This window comes from Erythrolamprus reginae, chromosome 5, assembly GCF_031021105.1.
Source record: "Erythrolamprus reginae isolate rEryReg1 chromosome 5, rEryReg1.hap1, whole genome shotgun sequence".
NCBI lineage: Eukaryota > Metazoa > Chordata > Lepidosauria > Squamata > Dipsadidae > Erythrolamprus > Erythrolamprus reginae.
Genome location: NC_091954.1, coordinates 56012348 through 56031510, shown reverse-complemented (window position 1 = coordinate 56031510; position 19163 = coordinate 56012348). Strand labels below are relative to the sequence as shown.

Genomic DNA, 19163 nt, shown 5'->3' with positions numbered 1-19163 from the left:
AATTATTTAAATCTTATTAAATAAGAAACATATTTCTCATGTTTTTACAAATGATTCATATATATTCATAAATCCAGCACAGACTTTTTCTTTACTTTCCTACACTAACCTTCCTTGTTATACGCATTTGTAGTACTTGGATTAACTCAAAGCAATTTAAACTGCGTTGCTTCCTAATTCACAGATTCCTTGGATAGAAATCTTTAGAACAATTGGTTTTGCATGAAAAACAATACTAGATTAGTGTGTGTACTCATAATTTCCTCTTGATTTCAAACGTTTTGCTGGTAATCCACTCAGTGTTATTTAAGATGGGCAGCCATATACAGTGATCCCTCGATTATCGCGAGGGTTACGTTCCAAGACCTCTCGCGATAATTGATTTTCCGCAGTATAGTGGTGCGGAAGTAAAAACACCATCTGCGCATGCACGCCCTTTTTCCATGGCCGCGCATGCGCAGATGGTGGAGCCGGGGAGCGATGAAAGTGCGGAAGCCGACAAAGATTGCTTTGAATGTCGGCTGCCCCCGCCCCCCAGCGCGTCCGGCGCCCTCGCCGCTACCGCCCGCCGCTCGCCCGCCCGCCCGATCCACCCCTCTCACCGGCTTTCGGACACGGGTCCTCCTGCAGCAGTGCTGCCGAGCAGATCAGCTGCTGGGCGGCCGAAGAAACCTTCCCTGGGTCTTCCCCGCCGCCCACGCAAAGGGGAAACCCCGATCTTCGGCTCCTCGCTGCTGCCCGCCCGCCCGCCGCTCGAGAGCAAGAGGGGGAGAGATAGAGAAAGAGAGAGAAGGAAAGAAAGAGATGAGAGAGGGAGGAAGAGAGTGTGAGAGAGGAAGAAGCAAGATAGAGAAAGAGAGAGAGAAAGAAAGATGAGAAAGGAAGGAAGAGAGTGACGTCATCAGGTGGGAAAAACCGCGGTATAGCAAAAAAAAATGCAGACGTATTTTTAATTTATTATTTTTTGAAAAACCGTGGTGTAGCATTTCGCGAAGATCGAGATCGCGAAAATCGAGGGATCACTGTACATCTTTTAAATAAACAAACTAAATAAATAAAATTGAATCTTAAGGCAGTTGAGCTTCATCATTAGGGACCGGGATTATGTCAGCAATCCTATTGCTATAAGTAGAGAATTTCTTCATCAAACTAGAAGTAACAGCCTGCCAATCAGTTTTGGACCCCATACCCATGTGGTTCAGATTTGTTGGTTGTGTATTCTTCAGTAGAAAAAATTGCTTTAATCTCTCAGCCCATCTTTCATCATCCAGATCCAATATGCCTTTTATCATAGGGACTATGCTTATGATGTAGCCCTGGGAGTGTTGTTGCTCGTGGCAGATACACTCCTTCATCCTATTCTCCTGTGGGTGCTACTTATCAAACATATCACATCTGACAAATTTTATGCCATCTTGGATAAAGAACTGTTAGCAATGGGAGCCACATATGAAAGTTGGTAATATATTCTGGAAGAGCCCATAAACAATTATCATCAGCATCTTCAGACAATCAGGAAACTGAACCAAAGACAAATCCAGTGGTTGCTGTTCTCCTGTTTTATCTTTAAAATTACTTGTACTTATAAAACAAGCTGGAATCCAGGAAACAATAATATGAACACTCAGACATTGACACTCAACTGCTACTATTATATCGCTGGAAAAATTTGTTGCTTTCAGTGTTCCACTGTATACATCAAGAACGACAAGAACAATCTTGCCCAGCCGCTATTGCCCAGGCCTATCGGAAGGATCTTGGATCAAAATGCCTTATCCTTTCAAGGTTGAGCTCTCATTGGAACTTTGCAAGTTACTGTTTTCAATCTATACTACGACAGCCCACGATCAGAGCATTTTGGTCCCTTTAAGACTTTGCACTACATGGCTAGTGCGCTAGATCTCTGGTAGTCATATCACAAGATAGAAATAGAGCAACATGTTGTTTTGTACCCTGTTTGCTGCTGGTCAAAAAAAATGCTTCAGGAAAGAGTTCTCTAGTGCTACTATATGTAAATTATCACCAAAACAATTGGAGTAAATTTCTGGCTTCAGAGGAATGTGCCTAAAACAGTGCACAGCACATCTCTACACTAATAACACACTTTTTATTAATTATGATTTTGACCTTTGATCCCCCCCCCCCTCTGGATTCTGCTATCTAATAAATTACATGTGCAATCAATGCTTGCAGGAACTGAAGGCAAGCCACTAAGTTCTTCATGTATGGAAACAAAAAATCATATAGATACCTATCTCCACCACTTATCGGGATAAATAATGACCCCAAATATGAGGTGGCATATATTTTGGACTCCCTTAGGTATCAACACTGATTACATTGTTTGATGTACTAGAGCAGGGTGTTAAGCTGGATTTCTTTGAGAGCGAGATCAGCATTGTAGTTCTCCTCAGGCCAGGAGGTGGGGCGGTGGGGGGGGGCAGGGCAGTTGCTCCTGCAGCACCCTGCTGGCCAAAATGGCCATGGGAGTCCATGCGTGTTACCCTTGGGACTCATTTTCACCCATGGCTTCCTGCAGCACTTTGCCATCTGTTTCACCCCTTTTGTGGGCCCATTTTTAGCCACCAGAGCACTGCAGGAGGCCATAGAAAGTGAAAATGAGGTGTGGGGGTGCACACAACCCATTTTAAACCACCAGAGGCACCAGGGGCAGGTTCTTTGATATTTCCAGACTGGCCCCACGCACTGGATTAAGGCATTCCAAGGGCTGGATACAGCCTGTGGGCCTTGAATTTGACACTCCTGGACTAGAGAAATGGCTCAGAGGAATGATGGTAATGCATTGCAAGTTCATGCTCCATATGTTGCTTCCATAAACAATACAGTAATACCTCGTCTTACGAATTCAATTGGTACCCAGAAGAGGTTCGTGAGGCAAAAAGTTCGTAAGACGAAACATTGTTTCCCATAGGAAACAATGTAAAATGAATTAATGCGTGTAAGGAAAAAAAACGCAAAAAAACGCCGCCACCCGGCTGTCACCTTTTGAAACAGCTGGGCGCTTCTCAGCGTTCTCCCAATGCCGAACCCGGAAGTTCGGCAAAAGTTTGGGTTCGGGTGGTCGCCGAGAAGCCTCGCCGCCCGGCTGTCACCTTTTGAAACAGCCAGGGAGCTTCTCAGCGTCCTCCCGAACCCAAACGCCAAACCTGAACTTTTGCCGAACTTCCGGGTTTTGCCTTTTGAAACAGCCGGGGGGCTTCTCGGCGTTCTCCTGAATGCCGAACCCGGAAGTTTGGCAAAAGTTCGGGGTCGGCATTCAGGTTCAGGAGGATGCTGAGAAGCCCCGCCGCCCGGCTGTTAGCTTTTCAAAAGAGCCGCGGAGCCGTCGGGCCGGTCAGGAGGCTAGAAAGGAGGTAGGGAATCCTAATAAGGAATTCCATGGGCAGAGCTTTGACGTCACAAAGACGTCCTTCCTGGCCGGCCGAAACGTGGACTCCAGGAACGACGGCTTCTCAGCGTCCTCCTGAACCCGAACGCCGACCCCGAACTTTTGCCGAACTTCCGGGTTTGGCGTTCGGGCGGCGGGTTCGTAAGACGGAAAAAGTTCGTAAGAAGAGGCAAAAAAAATTCCGAACCCCGGGTTCGTATCTCGGATTGTTCGTATGCCGAGGGGTTTGTATCACGAGGTATCACTGAACTTCCAAAAGCATAAGCTTCCATTTGAGGTTGAGCAGAGTTCTGGGGAGGAAGCTAGTGCCATGACCCAGAACCCAGAAGCTTCTCTAACCAAACATGTGGAATATCAGTCTCAAGAGACTCTTAAGTCAGGAATCACCCGAAGCTGATCGATCAGAGGCGTCATGAGAATGGCTAGAGCTGTTGGGTTCAGTTTCCAAGCTCTCAGATTCAGAGTAGAGCAGAGAACAGAGCAAAGGTGCTCAATGAAGCTTCTTATCAAGCAAGGGAGTAATACTCTTGATTAAAGATAGCTGTCTGCAGTCTAATTTAAAAGGCAGCTTTATCTGTGTTACTTTATTAGAAACAACAGTCTGATTTCCCCATTTGGCGTATAATTCTTTTGAATCTTGTTAATGAATCTCTGATCTTGAACTGGCTGACAAATCTAACTTGGCTCTGTGAACTTTGGACTGGATTTTGTTTACTTTTCTGCATGCCCCTGTTAAAAGCAAAATTGCTGTGACAAGGTTTCTTTTCTGGAGACTGTTTTGATTGACATTCCTTTCCTTGACTGCTGTTACCTATTCTGCCTTGAGTAAATTGCTGGTTTTGCCTAGCAACTGTGTTTTATTTTTAAAGTGTAGAGGTGTGTGGCAATGACTGTGTGAATAACCATACTGCCTAGGGAATGATCAGATAAGAGATGACATAACTCTCAATTGCATAGAATGCACAGAGAGAGGGACCCAAAAGGAAACCTGCCTAATCTCCCAGACTCTAAAAGAGACAGCAGGAGATTTCCATTATCAGACTGGCAAGATGTAATGTAGCTCAATTAGTTTTATTTCCAGCCTGGCCTACATGGAAAGGTTGGCCTAAACTAGTGTTTCCCAAACTTTTGACATATTGTACCCCTTCTATAATTTTCATAACGCTTAGTACCCCTTGTAAAAAAAATGGATGTATTTTAATAACAATCAAAATATATATTTTTTTTCTTATTCCAATTTTTTAAATTATTCATAATAAAATATAAATAAAAGTTATATTATAAATAACATTTATTTGGATCAATGAGAAGGATGAAATTGTTTGTGCTGAAATGACAGATCATCATAATTTGGTTCCCTGGTTGTTAATTTTAATCTGAGATGTGGTTCCACATCCAATAGTCTCTTCCTTTTTTTCGACTTAATGTCTACAAATGCTGAAAAAGCAACTTCACATAAATTGGAAAAAACAAGATGTATTTCATAACACCAAACTCCGGTGCAACACATACCCCCATCAAACTCTTCCCATATCCCTGAGGGGGTATGCGTATCACACTTTGGGAAACACTGCAAACTAAAGAGGACAATTTTATCCTTGAGAAGTTACTCAACAGAATTATTCTAATGAAACAGAATTAGTGATGGAGATTCTTCTCTTTTATCATAATTTTGCTAAATACATTTGAGAAAAGTATGTCTGCACAGACTTGGATATGTAATTATAACACTTACGGAAGACATTTTAGAGTGCTGCCAATTCCGTGTTTTGGGAATAGTTCCAGTTACTGTAACCGGAAATCTCTCACAACGTATAGCTTGATTCTGTTTTGACTAATAAATATTTATTAGATGCATAAAATTACTAATAAAATGGTGAGATCATTTTCAAGGTGACAGAAGGATAACTTCTGAACTAGTTCCACATATATATATGGTATTTTGAGAAACGTAGTGGGTCAGTTTTTGTTTTTGGAAGAAACAGATTGTCTAGAACAGTGATGGCGAACCTTTTTTTCCTTGCCAAAATAGTGTGGGTGCGCACTATTGCGCATGCGTGAGTGCCCACACCCATAACTCAATACATTGGGAGGGTGAAAACAGCTCCTCCCCCCCGGGGCCTCTGGAAGCCGGAAGTAGCCTGTTTTCCAACTTCTAGTGAGCCCAGTAGGCTCATGTTTCATCCTCTCCAAGCTCCAAAGGCCTCCCTGGAACCAGGGAATCCATCTTTAAGCAAACTCTGGATGGCCTCCAATCAAAAATTAAAAGACATATAAAATCACATTAAAGCTGTAAAACTCAACTGTTTAAAACAATAAAATATTAAAAAGAACAAAAACCTGGTGCTTGATTAGTTTGATTATCTGATTATCTTCCATTGTTTGATGGAAAAGTAGGTATCTACAACCTTATGGGTGGAGGCCTACTGAACGTCAGGCAGGCATTCTGCAGATAGCCTGGCCCTGTGTCATATAGGGCATTAAAGGTGATGACTATCACTTTGAATTGTGCCAGGAAAGAAACTGGACGCCAGTAAAGCTCATTCAACTGAGATTTTACATGGACAAACCTAAGGGCCGCCACTACTATGCTTGCTGCTGCTGCTGCTGCATTCTGGACCATTTGAAGCTTTTGGGTGGTATTCAAGGACAGCCCCATGTAGAGTGCATTGCAGTAATCTAGATATTGTCTTTTGTTTACAATCTTTTCATTTTATCCTTTTTATGTCGTGAACTGGCTAGAGTAGCCCCACGGTGAGATAGGTAACAAATTTAACAAAAATAAACATGTAATCCTGGAAACAGTTTAACCAGACTGCCAATATATAGCCAGTGATTTCAAAATATCCATGATGATAGAAAGTTTGATTGTTTGATACATGAGAAAATGCATTTCACCATGCTCTGCATATCTAATGTTCAGTTTAATATATACACTGAATTTGATTTAAAATGGGTTGGAATCTGTCTATAGTAGTTCACTATTTCCATAATAGTGCATCAACCCAATGCCTGTGGAAAAGTCATAACCATGGAGCAAAGACTGGTAATCTTGAGAGAATCTTACAAATTTGGAATTGTATGTTTAGTCTTGAAAACATCTCCAACTGATTTTACTAAATATTTCTGAGTAGACTTGTATAGAATTAATACTACCGAAGATATGAAGGTTTTTAATGAGTGGCAGAGAGTTGCCAGCAGTTCTCATTCTGAACATTATTAGAGTCACTGTGACTTTTTCAGAACTTCTACTGTGATTGCATTTAGAAAACTGGTAATTATTTTTGTGATTATTTGAAGATTTACGTGGCTATATTAGACCGCTGAATATGGATAACACTGCTGCATTTTTCAGTGAAGTGCTTTTTGTGCTGAACAATGCCTCCTGTCCTATGCAATTATGTGGTTGTATTTTCAATTATCTTTATTCCATGATGTTGTGACTAATAGTGCGAAAAGAAAAAAAGGAGCAGCATATGTATCCTGACAAAGTGTGTATGATTACATTTGTTTTGATGTTTTCATTACCACAATTAACTAGTTGGGCTTTTTATGTGGCGTTTGTTTGTTTGTTTGACAAGATGCTTTCTACACACCTTTTGCTGCTGAACTGAGTTGGCTTTTTTCTTTCTGTTAAGTTCAGCAAACTGTTGCTTGCTCTTGCTATCCCCAGTGGTCTGGTAGTGAAGTCCCTTGGTGATGATGCTCTTGAATCAGAAAGCATACAGCCTATTTCATTAAACTTTCCTAATAGGTGATTCCAGGCCCTGTCCTACACATTTCTTCGAGGCAGGTGAGCAGGTGGGCTTCAGAACTGCATGAACAAAACAGTGAATTTTGATTGTTTTGCATAGTGTGATTCATAAATCATCTTACCGTAACCCATTAACAGTAATAAAGGAACAGACACCAGATTGAAATACCTTACATTGTATTTTACTGTTTCCAAAGAAAACAGACTCTTTCTTGACAGTAGAAGAAACATGGTCCCATGTATTTGTTTGGACAACAAATCCCATAAAACACCAGTGTCATGGTGCTGGAGCTTTTAAAATTATAGTACAAAATTGTGGGCTATACTAGGTTCTCCATTCCTAATTCAGGCAGTCATAAAGTCTTTGCCACTATTTGTCAGGTTGATTCTTTCTGTAAGCCTTTCTTTTTAGATGAAGACTAATATTTACAATTTCACATCACAGCGTGCTGAAACCTTACTACAGGCCTGAGGTCTATTTAAAAGAACTTTTAAAAGAATTTTAGTTTTAATTATATGTTTATTTTCTGTAATGCACAAAATATTGCATGTGCTTCCAAGATAACATATTACTCAAGGATAACAATTACACAATTGTTTATGCAAGTTTATTATAACATAAGTGAACCATATTACCAAATACAGAAAGCAAACTGTGAGATCCACCACCATAGTTCTTAAGGATTTGTTTAAACTGGCAAAAACTGGAACTGAATCTGTCCTATCATTCACAAATCAGAAACAGATCTTTAGGCAAAAGTAAAGTGTTCAAAGTGTTTCCACTTTAAATTGGGCAGCCTTTAGAAAGGTTTTCACAATTTTGTATAGTGGTAAGTACAGATTTCCCAATTCTAATAACATTTTTCCTTCTAGATGTCTGCAATTACATTAGATTAAAACCCTTCTTAGAACAGAGAATAATAAAGTGAGTTGAGGTCTTAAACTAAATTATTTTGGATTTCTTTTGAATTAATATTAGAAGATTCCTTGCATATCATAAATGCCTGCTTACATTTGGAAGGATATGTAGAGTGATTGTACAATTTCTAGCAGATTTTTGCAGCACACTTTAAATTTTTAACTTGTTATTTAGTAATTCTTACTAATCAGATTGATGGGAAGTATGTTTTTAAATTAGATAAGAAGCAGAAGAAGTAAACCACCAAGGCTGACAAATCAAATGATAATGTTTGGGCATTTAAAAAAAAATGAAGTATGTATTTAAATGTATAGGTTACAAATAAACACAAGATATTAGCTTATGTAATCAGGCTAAAATTCATGGAAGATTGCTTGATGTTTATAAATGTCAGCAGTCTGTACAAAATATATAATGCCGTAAACTAGGCAGTTTTTTTCCTGCTCTAAGATCTGAGAATCAAAAATACGTTTTGTGATTAAACATTCTTAAAATGTGAAAAGCTTCCTTACGTTGCATTATTCAATTCAAATGCCTTTTAGTTACTTAAAACCTTAGACCCTCAGGAATCAGTTTTACACTTTAGGTTTCTTCTGCTGTTTCTTCATTTCCTTTTTGGTTTCTTCGTGCTGTATTTCTGCTACAAACCAAAAATTGATTTTATCTTTGTAATTCTCCATTTTATTTATTTATTTATTTTCAGAACAAGCAGAAAGCATTGGCTTCAAAAGATGCAGTAAACCACAGCACAGAAGACCTCGTAAAAGAGCAAAATTCTGAAGTGACAGATACAGGACAGTCCATTCAATATGAAGAAACATCAAGTAGGACCAAGCAAGCAGAGAAAGAGAATGATGTTCAGCAGGCAGATATGTCTGCAAATCAAATTGAATTAAACATCCCTTTATCTCCAGAGGCTTTAGCTGTTCGTCCACATGGGGACTATAATTTGGTGAATTCTCTGCTCAACCTTACCAAAAGTCCAGTAAGTATCTATTTATTACAGCAGAATTAATTTTGGATTTAAGAGAGACATCATTTCTCTATCTGGTGGTTGTTTGGCTGCTGAGTAATCATGGTGGCTACAGATCTACTTTAATGAAAATTCACAGAATCCTCACAAATTTGCTCTAATTTGTGGTTTACAAACTGTGAATCAGGATTTCTAGTAAACTACTAAGCAGCTGAGCATGTCATACTGAACAGGCAAAGTGCGAAAAAGTCTAGCCATTACCCTTGTGCACCCTATTTGGGGGGTTGTACAGCTATGTCTGAGAATTCCTGTATATTGAAGAAATGTAATGATTAAAAGTGGTTTATTCCTTATACAACATTAATATCAACACCGACAAAATAGTTTTCTTTGCAGAAGAGCCAGTACAATAATTCAATAATTTACAGAGTGTATACTACAGAGTTAGATAATCACTATTGTAAGTTCCTTAAGACTTGTTCTGAATTGGCTATTCGTAACCAATCTGCTAAGTATTGCTTTAGATTAACAAGGACTTTTAGAACTTTTTAAAACTATCCCATTTTGTTAGCCATTGCCTGCAGATGATAGATATTCTCACCCTAGAAATGTGGTGAAACCTATTCACTTTTTAAAAGGTTAATAAAACTGCCTTTGAGAACAGAAACTTCCTTTAAGTTACTCTGTATAAACAGAGTCAATCCTAATTGTGATGGTCTGTATGTACAATAAATAAATAAGCAAAAGTAATCCTATATATACATTCATGCCATATTTTGTAATCAAACTATTTTACCCACCGTTATATTGTGTTTTAGCCTTGGTGTCACATTTTTTAAGATTAGGTCATGGAAACCATATACAGTGGTACCTCTACTTAAGAACTTTTCTAGATAAGAACTGGGTGTTCAAGATTTTTTTTGCCTCTTCTTAAGAACCATTTTCTACTTAAGAACCCAAGCCCGGAAAAATTTCCCAAGAAATTTGAGAGCGGCATGAAGACCCGGCCCCTTTAATCCTGGCCATTTTGGGATTTTCTGGGCTGCCAGAGGAGCCTTTTGGTGGTGCTTAAGGAGGCTTTGGCAGCCCAGAGCAAATGAGGCATTTTTCTTTCTCTGGGCGCTTGGAGAGGGAATAAACCTTTGCCAGCGCCCAGAGAAAAGAAATGCTTCCTTCGTTCTGGGCAGCGACTGTGCTGCTCCTCTTCTTCTTCCTCCTCCTCCTCCTCCTCTTCCTCTCACCCAAATTCCAAGTTTTTATTTCTTTCCTAATGGGTTTGCAAGCATTATTTGCTTTTACATTGATTCCTATGGGAAAAATTGCTTCTACTTACAAACTTTTCTACTTAAGAACCTGGTCACGGAACGAATTAAGTTCTTTTTTTTTTTTCTTCAATTTTTTTATTAATTTTCATAAAACAAACAAAACATACAAACAATAAACATAAAGTGGGGGTGCATTTCCCCCGCTTCTTTTGAAAGTATACAATCAAATATAGAAAAAGAATACATAGTTAAATATATGTTAACTATTGTAAAAAAAAAAGTTCGTAAATTTAAGTTGAAGTTTTAGAAATCTTGAAAACGATGTGAATGTTAGATAGGATTAGTATAACATAATCGTCAAAAAATACCTTTAATATAATCCTATTTACTATGATAAAATAATATCAAACCATCAAACCAAACATTTAAACTAATTTCAACTATTATACATCAAAAATCTTAATATGTTACTTGTACTTACTTATGCATACACTACTATATCATAATCGTCAAAAAATACTTTTGAACTAGTGTTAATATTGTTATCACCTAGGTAAAAACAAATACAAAAAATTAACTAAAAATCAATCTAAATGTCTTATTTTTTCTTATCTATCCATTTATAAACATTGTTCCATGTTTCACAAAATTTAGTATCTTCTTGATCGTTTAATCTTCTTGTCATCATGTCCATTTCAGCGCAATCTAGTATTTTGGCTACAACCTCTTCTTCCTTGGGGATATCCTCCCCTTTCCAATTTTGCGCATATATTATTCTAGCCGCGGTTAATATGTGTATAATTAAATAAAGAATTTATTTCTTGTAGGTCTGATTTGTAACACCTAGTAAGTAAAATTCCGGGGTATTATCTATATCTTGCTTTATTATTTCTTTTAATATTTTTTCAGTCATCTTCCAATATGTTTTTGCTTTACCACATGTCCACCATTGATGGTAATAGGTTCCTATATCCTTCTTACATTTCCAGCATAGTGGGGATGTTTTGGGAAACATTTTTGCTATCCTATTTGGTGGGAGATGCCATCTATAAAACATTTTAATTTGATTTTCCTTTAATGAAACTGATTTAGTCATTTTCCAGTTATTAATCCACACTTTCTCCCATGTATCTATGTCTATTTCCTTGCCAATATTTCTACACCATCTTATCATAGTATCTTTTAAAGTCAACTCTATATTTTTATGAGCGATGAGTAGTTTATATATTTTCCCTATCATTTTTATTGAATTGGTGGTAATTAAAGTAGTTAAAGGATTCTTACTTTTATTAAAAATGTAAAGAGTTTTATCCTTCTGATATCTAGATCGGATCTGGGCGTAATGCCACCAGTCTATTATTATCCCTTCTTCTTGTAATTCAATTCTAGATTTAAGCTTCATCTGATCATTTAGTAATTCTTTATATCTATAAGTTATTTTCTTGTCCTTTATAGACTTTGGATGCGTTATTGCTTCTAAAGGAGCTAGCCATTCTGGGATATTTAAAAAATGATTTTTCTTTATGTCTTTCCAGACTTCTAGTAGATATTTCCTTAATGTATGCCTTTTAAAATATGAATGGTTTTTGTCCTTATCATACCATAAAAATGCGTGCCATCCAAGCATTAAATCGTGTCCTTCTAGGTTAAGTATTCTTTTGTTATCTAGGGTTATCCACTCTTTAAGCCATGTTAATGCAGCAGCCTGATAGTATAATTTCCAATTTGGAAGGCCAAATCCTCCTCTTTCTTTAATATCTTCTAAGCAATTCATTTTTATCCTTGCTTTTTTCCCTTGCCAAATGAATTTTTTAACTAGGTTTGTTAAAGTTTTTAGAAAAATTCCCCCCTTGGTATTACCTGGAAAAGAAATAAAACCTTGGGTAAAATATTCATCTTAATTGTTGCAATTCTTCCTAAAAAAGATATTTTCAGATTATTCCACATTGCTAAATCTTTTTTAATTTCTGCTAATAATTTTATATAGTTATCATTTTTTAATGTTATTGTTTTCGCTGTTAAATTTATTCCTAAGTATTTTACTTTTTTTACAGTCTTTATTCCAGAAATACTTTCTAATTTAGTTTCTTGTGTTTTATTCATATTTTTGGTCAAAAAATGTGTTTTGCTTTTATTTATCTTTAAACCTGCTACGTTTCCGTATTGTTCAATAGTTTGCAGTAAAGTAGGAACTGTTGTTGTCGGTTCTTCAATTATGAACATTAGATCATCTGCAAAGGCCTGGAGTTTATAGGTTTCGTCTCCTACAGTTAAACCTTTTATTTTAGGGTCCGCTCTTATTTTAATTAATAAGGTTTCAAGAGTCATGATAAATAACAATGGTGATATAGGGCAACCTTGGCGAACTCCCTTATTTATATCAAGTGTTGGTAATTGATTGTTATTCAGTATTATGTTCGTTGTTTGTTTTGAGTATATAGTATCTATTAGGTTGACAAATTTTGGGCCAAATCTCATTTTATTTAATTGCATTTTTATGAATATCCAATTAACGTTATCGAAGGCCTTTTGAGCATCTAGAAACATTAAAGATGCCGTCTTGTCTGAGTGTTGTTCATAGTACTCTAGTGTATTTATTACGATTCTAAGATTATTTTTAATTTGTCGCCCTGGTAGAAACCCATTTTGGTCTTGGTGTATTATTCCATTTATAACTCTTTTAAGTCTCTCTGCATAGATGGCAATAAATATCTTATAGTCTACATTTAATAATGATATAGGCCTATAGTTTTTAATTTTTTCTGGATCTGTGCCCTGTTTATGTATTAAAGTTGTCAGTGATTCTGACCAAGATTTGGGGATTTTGCCCTCAAGTCTACATAAATTAAAGGTTTCTAACATGTGGTTTCTTATTGTTTCATTCTCTATCTTGTACCATTCTGCAGGTATGGCATCTGGGCCTGTGGCCTTATTACTTTTCTGTTTTTTAATTGTTGTTAGGAGTTCTTCCATTGTTATTGGCCCATCCATGGTGGCCTGTTGGTCTTCTGTTATTTGTGGTAATTTTGAAGCTTTTAAATAGTTAAAAACTTCATCTTCGGTAACATGATCTTTAGCATATAGCTCTTTATAAAAATTATAGACAATGTCTGCCTTACCTTCTGTGTCATATTTTATTATACCGTCTTTGTCCTCTAATTTTTGGATTAATTTTGATTGGCTCTGTTTTCTAAGTTTATATGCTAGCCATCTGCCGGGTTTATTTGCGTATTCAAAATATTGTTGCTTTGCTCTTTTGATCTTTTCAGTTAATTGGTTTTGTTCTATGACTCTAATTTTATGTTTAATTACATTTATTTCTGTCTTTAAATCTCTGTTCTTAATGTGTTGCTGCGATAAGGATTCTAATTGTTTTAATTCATTTGTTAATTGTAAGTACTCTAATTTCTTTTCCTTATTATGTTTTGCTGTGTAAGATATTGTTAAGCCTCTTATATACGCTTTAACTGTGTCCCATAAATTCTGTGGAGTAGTGTCTGAGGTTTTATTAATTTCAAGAAATATTTTTAGTTCCTTTTCAATCCAATCCTTGTATTTCTTATCATTTAATATATATCTATTCATCCGCCAGTTGTTCTGTTTATTATTCATCGTCATATAAACCATTATTGGGTTGTGATCAGCCCATGTATTAACATCTATCTCGACCTCTCTTATTTGTTCTGCAACCGTTTTTGGTGCCCATAACATGTCAATTCTCGTCCAAATTTTGTGGGGGTTGGAGTAGAAGGTAAATTGTCTTTTGTGGGGGTGTCTTTCCCTCCAAATATCACTTAGTAATAATTCCGCTTTCATTTTTTGGAAAGTACTAGGTAGCAAATTCCTTCTTGTTTTTTTACCTTTTTCCCTTTTTTTATTACCTCCCCCTCCTGAATGGTCTAATTGTCTATTCGCGATAGCATTGAAGTCACCTATTATCAATACATTGTCAATAGCTAAATCTATTATTATTTGATGTAAATTTTTATAAAATGTCATTTGGTCCTCATTAGGGGCATAGATAGAAACAATCACTAGAGGTCTAGGTTCAATATCAACTTGTACAATCAATATCCTACCCTCTTTATCCTTATATATTTGTTTGGAATTTATAGAATTCTTAACATACATCACTACACCTCTTTTTTTTTGGTCTGCTAATGCAGCGTACATTTTTCCAATTTTGGGATTCAACAGTAATTTTTGATTATTTTTTTTAATATGAACTTCTTGTAATATCGCAATCTGAACATTTTGGTTTCTAATTTTAGAAAAGATTTGTTTCCTTTTTCTTGGTTCATTAAGTCCATTAACGTTTACGGAAAGAATTTTTAAGTCTTTATTTGTTGTCATTTAGTAGGTTTTTTGGTTTCTCGCTGAGGTTGAACTCTTCTAGCACCTTGGTCCTGCTCTATTACTTGAGCAGTAGCCCCCAAATCTTCTTCTTGTTGAGTTGGTAATTTTTCCCCTGGTTGGTATTGAGCTGATTGTAGTTGGACCACTTGTTGGTTACTTGTGTGATCAAAGTGGCTGATGCCACTCTTCTCCAAAAAGTACATAGCTTGTTCTACGTTTTCCAGTTTGTATCTTGTAGAACGCCATGTCAGAGAAAGTCCTTGTGGAATAAGCCAATGGTAAGTGATGTTTTCTTTGATCAAAATTTTAGTTAAGAAGTGATAGTCTCTTCTGCTTTCTCTGACGCTTCTTGGAACTTGTTTTAGTATCTTTATGTCTACTCCATGATGTTGAGGCTGGGAATTTCTTGAATAATGAAGTATCTCGTCTCGCAACGCTTTTCTTGTAAACTTAATGTGTATCTCTCTTGGGAGGTTGTGTCGACGGATATAGCTATTCGAGATTCTGTATACTTCATCGATTTCTTTCAGTAAAGCTGTAGGATCCTCTTGGAGTATACCTCCAATAGTTTCCGCCATAGTCATTTTTAAATCTTCATCTTTTTCCTCTTTTATATTCTGAAATCGAAGTCCGTACGAAGCTCATTGCATCTCCAGCTGGATGATTGATTCATCATATCTTCTGTATCTTTCATCAGCTCTCCCTTCAAGGTAGTCCATTCTTTTCTCATTTTTGTCGGATTGCTCTTCAACTTTTTTGACTCGTTCATCACTTTCTTGGAGTGTTTGTTGAATCTGCTTTATCTGGTCTTTCATCTCACCCATGTCAGCTTTCAATTGGGCCATCTCCACTTTGAATTCTGCCAATTCGGCTTTTATAGCTTCTCTTTGTTGTGTTGCGTCCTCTTTTATAGCCTCTCTTTGTTGAGTGGCGTCTTCTTGTGATTTAAACATAAAGTCCTTCAGAGTATTTAAAGTCTCATGTAAAGTTGCAAAATTGGACTGCATTATTTTGTCTTTGTCTTTATCTTTGGTGGACATAGTTAACACCTGGTGCGAGGGAGAAGAATGCGGTGACACTTGTGGAGAGAGAGTAGTTGGTGTAGTTTGTTTTTTTGCTGTTTTGACAAAGGTTGAGGTACTGGACATTGTCAAATTAGAATCCACTGTTTCAAATTTAGATTAGTTTCAATTTATATGTAGTAAGAAAGAAAAAAATTGCTATAAATTCCAAATCTATTCAATATATTTTGTTAGAAAAAAAATTCCCTTATAATATAACTATACCAATTCAGTACCAATTCAATTAAAAACAGAATTCAAAATGTATTATTATTATTATTATTATTATTATTTGAAAGTTAAAATATTCAATGCCGCAGAAAAGAAAAAAAAACAAGTATTAACTTTTGAGAATAAGAGAGAAGTAAAAGTTAAAAATAAGTAATGTGATGGGAAGACAAGAAATAAAAAAAAGGGGGGGGGAAAGATATCAGCTATATATAGAAAACAGAAAGAAAAGCATGAGAAGAAAAAATTTGAAAGGAGAGAAGGAAAGGGAGAGAGGAAAAAAGTAAAAGTTATTGAAAAAAAGTAAAAGAAATTGTTCAAAGGGGAAAGAGAAAAGAAGAGGAGGTAATATTTTAATTCACCTAATTAGAATAGAGCAGGAACCCAAGGCTTGTTAACAATGCATATGGTTCAAACTAAACTTCTTTTAATAATAACAACACACCAGGAATAGAGAAAAAAGGAAAGTCAAAGGGAAGTCAGGAAAAGAAAAATAGTTATTCAAAAGACACAATATCAATATTGTATACTTATATTCTTCTTATAAATCCTTCTTATAAATCCTGTAGTTTTGCTAAAGAATGAAGATGAAAATCCAAGTCTCTGAGGATGAAGTTATATTTAATTTCAGTTCCAAGTTCAAGAGAAAAGACAAATCAAAATCTTTCTTGTATTCAAAATGAGGTCAATTTATTTTCCAAGTTAAAGGCAGGAACAAAGAAACAAATCCCAAAATGGAGTCAAGTTAAGTTCCGTGCAGCAGGGCAGATGTTAACAAAAAAAAAATTCTCAACAAATAATCCAAAAGGGGTCAGCAAATAATCCAAAAAGGCTCAGCAAGTAATCCAAATAGGTTAATCCAGTAATAGGTAATCCAAAGAGAAAAAAAGAATGATTTCAATCTCTTCTAAATTCCATTTATTTCACAGTTATTGAATTATTTCATGTTGTGAAAAAGAACAACAAGAAAGGAAAAAGGCAGCAAGACTGTGTTCCTCCGCTTTCAGAATTTAAGCTCAGAACATTATAATTTCCACAGTCTATCAGAAACAAATTCTAATCATCACTAGTAATTTCCTTTAGCAGTTAGAATTTTCTAAATAGTCATATCCAATTTAAGTTGTTTTGTTAAACCATAAAGTCAAAAAATTATTTTATAGGTTCCAAAGTTCGAGTTCAAAATGGAAAAGTAAAGTGAAAAAATTAGATCCGGCTGTTGTTTGCGGATGAGTTCAAACAGGGAAAAACTTTCACTTTCGCCCTGAAGAAAAAAAAACTTTCACTTAAAGCTTTCGCGATCTTCTTCTTTTAAACACGAAACACAATGGAAATTGTTTACCTTAGGTCCTTTCTCTGCTGTATTCTTCAGTCAAAATAATTTGTACTTTCACTTCTTAAATTTTTTTCTTCTTCCCGCTGGGTGAGGGGAGAAAGCGCTGGCCGGTCCTCTTAAGCAAAGAGGAGCGGTTCTCCCGTCTCCGAAGCTGCGGGGCGAACCGCTGCCTCCGGAGTCCTGGCGATGGGTCCTCGGGCAGAGGGGAGCCCCCTGTTCATGGATCGGGCCATCCGAGCCCGATCCGATCGCAAATGCGACCTTCGGAGGGGGTAGAAGGGATCGCCTGGCAGAGCCCTGCCAGAAACGTCCCGCCGCGATCTCCTCCAAACCGGAAGTCCGGAACGAATTAAGTTCTTAAGTAGAGGTACCACTGTAATTAGATGTGCTTCAACTTAGTAAAATCTGTTGATCTTCCTTCCCAGGATGGCCGGATAGCAGTGAAAGCTTGTGAAGGACTCATGCTTCTAGTGAGTTTGCCTGAACCAGCAGCTGCCAAGTGCTTAACACAGAGTACATGTTTATGTGAACTACTGACAGATAGACTGGCCTCTCTTTACAAAGCCCTCCCTCAATCAATGGATCCTTTAGATATCGAAATGGTTGAAGGCATTAATTGGGGGTAAGTTCTTGCATGCTTGTATTACTTTTGGGGCATTTTTTAGACCAATAAATTGATGTATATTTATAACCTATCTTATACTTCAGATCAGTTAAAATGTAAATGTCTCTCAGTTGGAAAAAGTGTCAGTACAAATACAATAATGAAAATTATGTAAATGTTTAGAATTCTTGCTTATCATTTTGCTATACTGGTAGCAAATATCCAATATGTGTCACTTGCTTTCATTTCCTATACTCTAGTTTGGACTCCTATAACTACAAAGAAGACGCATCTGCTTTCCCAGGCAAAAGAGCTCTGATTTCATTCCTATCCTGGTTTGATTACTGCGATCAACTCATTAAGGAAGCTCATAAGGTTTGTGATACTTGTATTGCTAAAACAAGTTCACAAAGCTATGGTTTGTAAATTATGAAGATGACATCTTTATATCCTCTATATTTTAGACAACTGCTGTTGCCATGGCAATCTCAGTACGGGAGCATTTTTTCATTGGCGTGATGGAACCTCAGCTAATGCAAACGTGAGCAATCTTCTGTTGATTACTGTCCCGCATCCTTTTTACTTTTTGTGAAGGAACCCCTGTTATTCAATTTGTTTTTTAATTTTTTTGTTATGATCAGTTCAGAGATTGGAATTCTTACGTCAACTGCCCTGTTGCATCGTATTGTTCGTTAAGTTTCATCAGATGCCTTGGTTCACGAAATGGTATACTTCATCCTTGGAGAACAGCGGGAGCCGGAAAAGTTAATGGATGTCAACAGACATCCATTGCGACATCGCTTAATTGAGCACTGTGATCACATTTCAGATGAGGTAAGAGGTTCAGATATAGCAAGTGCATGATGCTGTTGTGAAACAAATGGTGTTCAAGATGTATATTAATAAGTTAAGTTTTTAAAAAGTGAACAGCATTACAAAATTGTTCATCAGTTCATCATTGTCTGGTGTCATTCTTTAGAAACCAGATAACCATAAGTAGATATATATATTTTAAATATATATATTTAAATATATAAAAAGATTGAATGCAACAGAAGATTATACTACTATACCTTCTAATAGTCTGATTTCTAAGTGGGCAGACCACTCTGAGGATAAATAATTCAGACTAACCCATAAAGTACTGAAAAACAAATACTTAAAAGTCTGTATGCAATCCCTAGCATATGTGCTTCCATTCCTATCTGATAAATATAGGATACTAGCAGTTTGGGATGTGGTGCAGAGATGGATAAGAGGA

The 19163-nt window shown here is 36.7% G+C and overlaps 1 protein-coding gene across 1 annotated transcript in view; it reads left to right on the top strand.

Annotated features, from left to right (window-relative positions):
• FHIP2A (FHF complex subunit HOOK interacting protein 2A) overlaps nt 1-19163 on the top strand; it is a 46460-nt gene that overhangs the window by 14206 nt on the left and 13091 nt on the right. Inside the window, 5 exon segments of the mRNA XM_070752649.1 lie at nt 8786-9067; nt 17724-17920; nt 18163-18277; nt 18367-18443; nt 18544-18736. Coding sequence (XP_070608750.1) covers nt 8786-9067; nt 17724-17920; nt 18163-18277; nt 18367-18443; nt 18544-18736 — 864 coding nt within the window.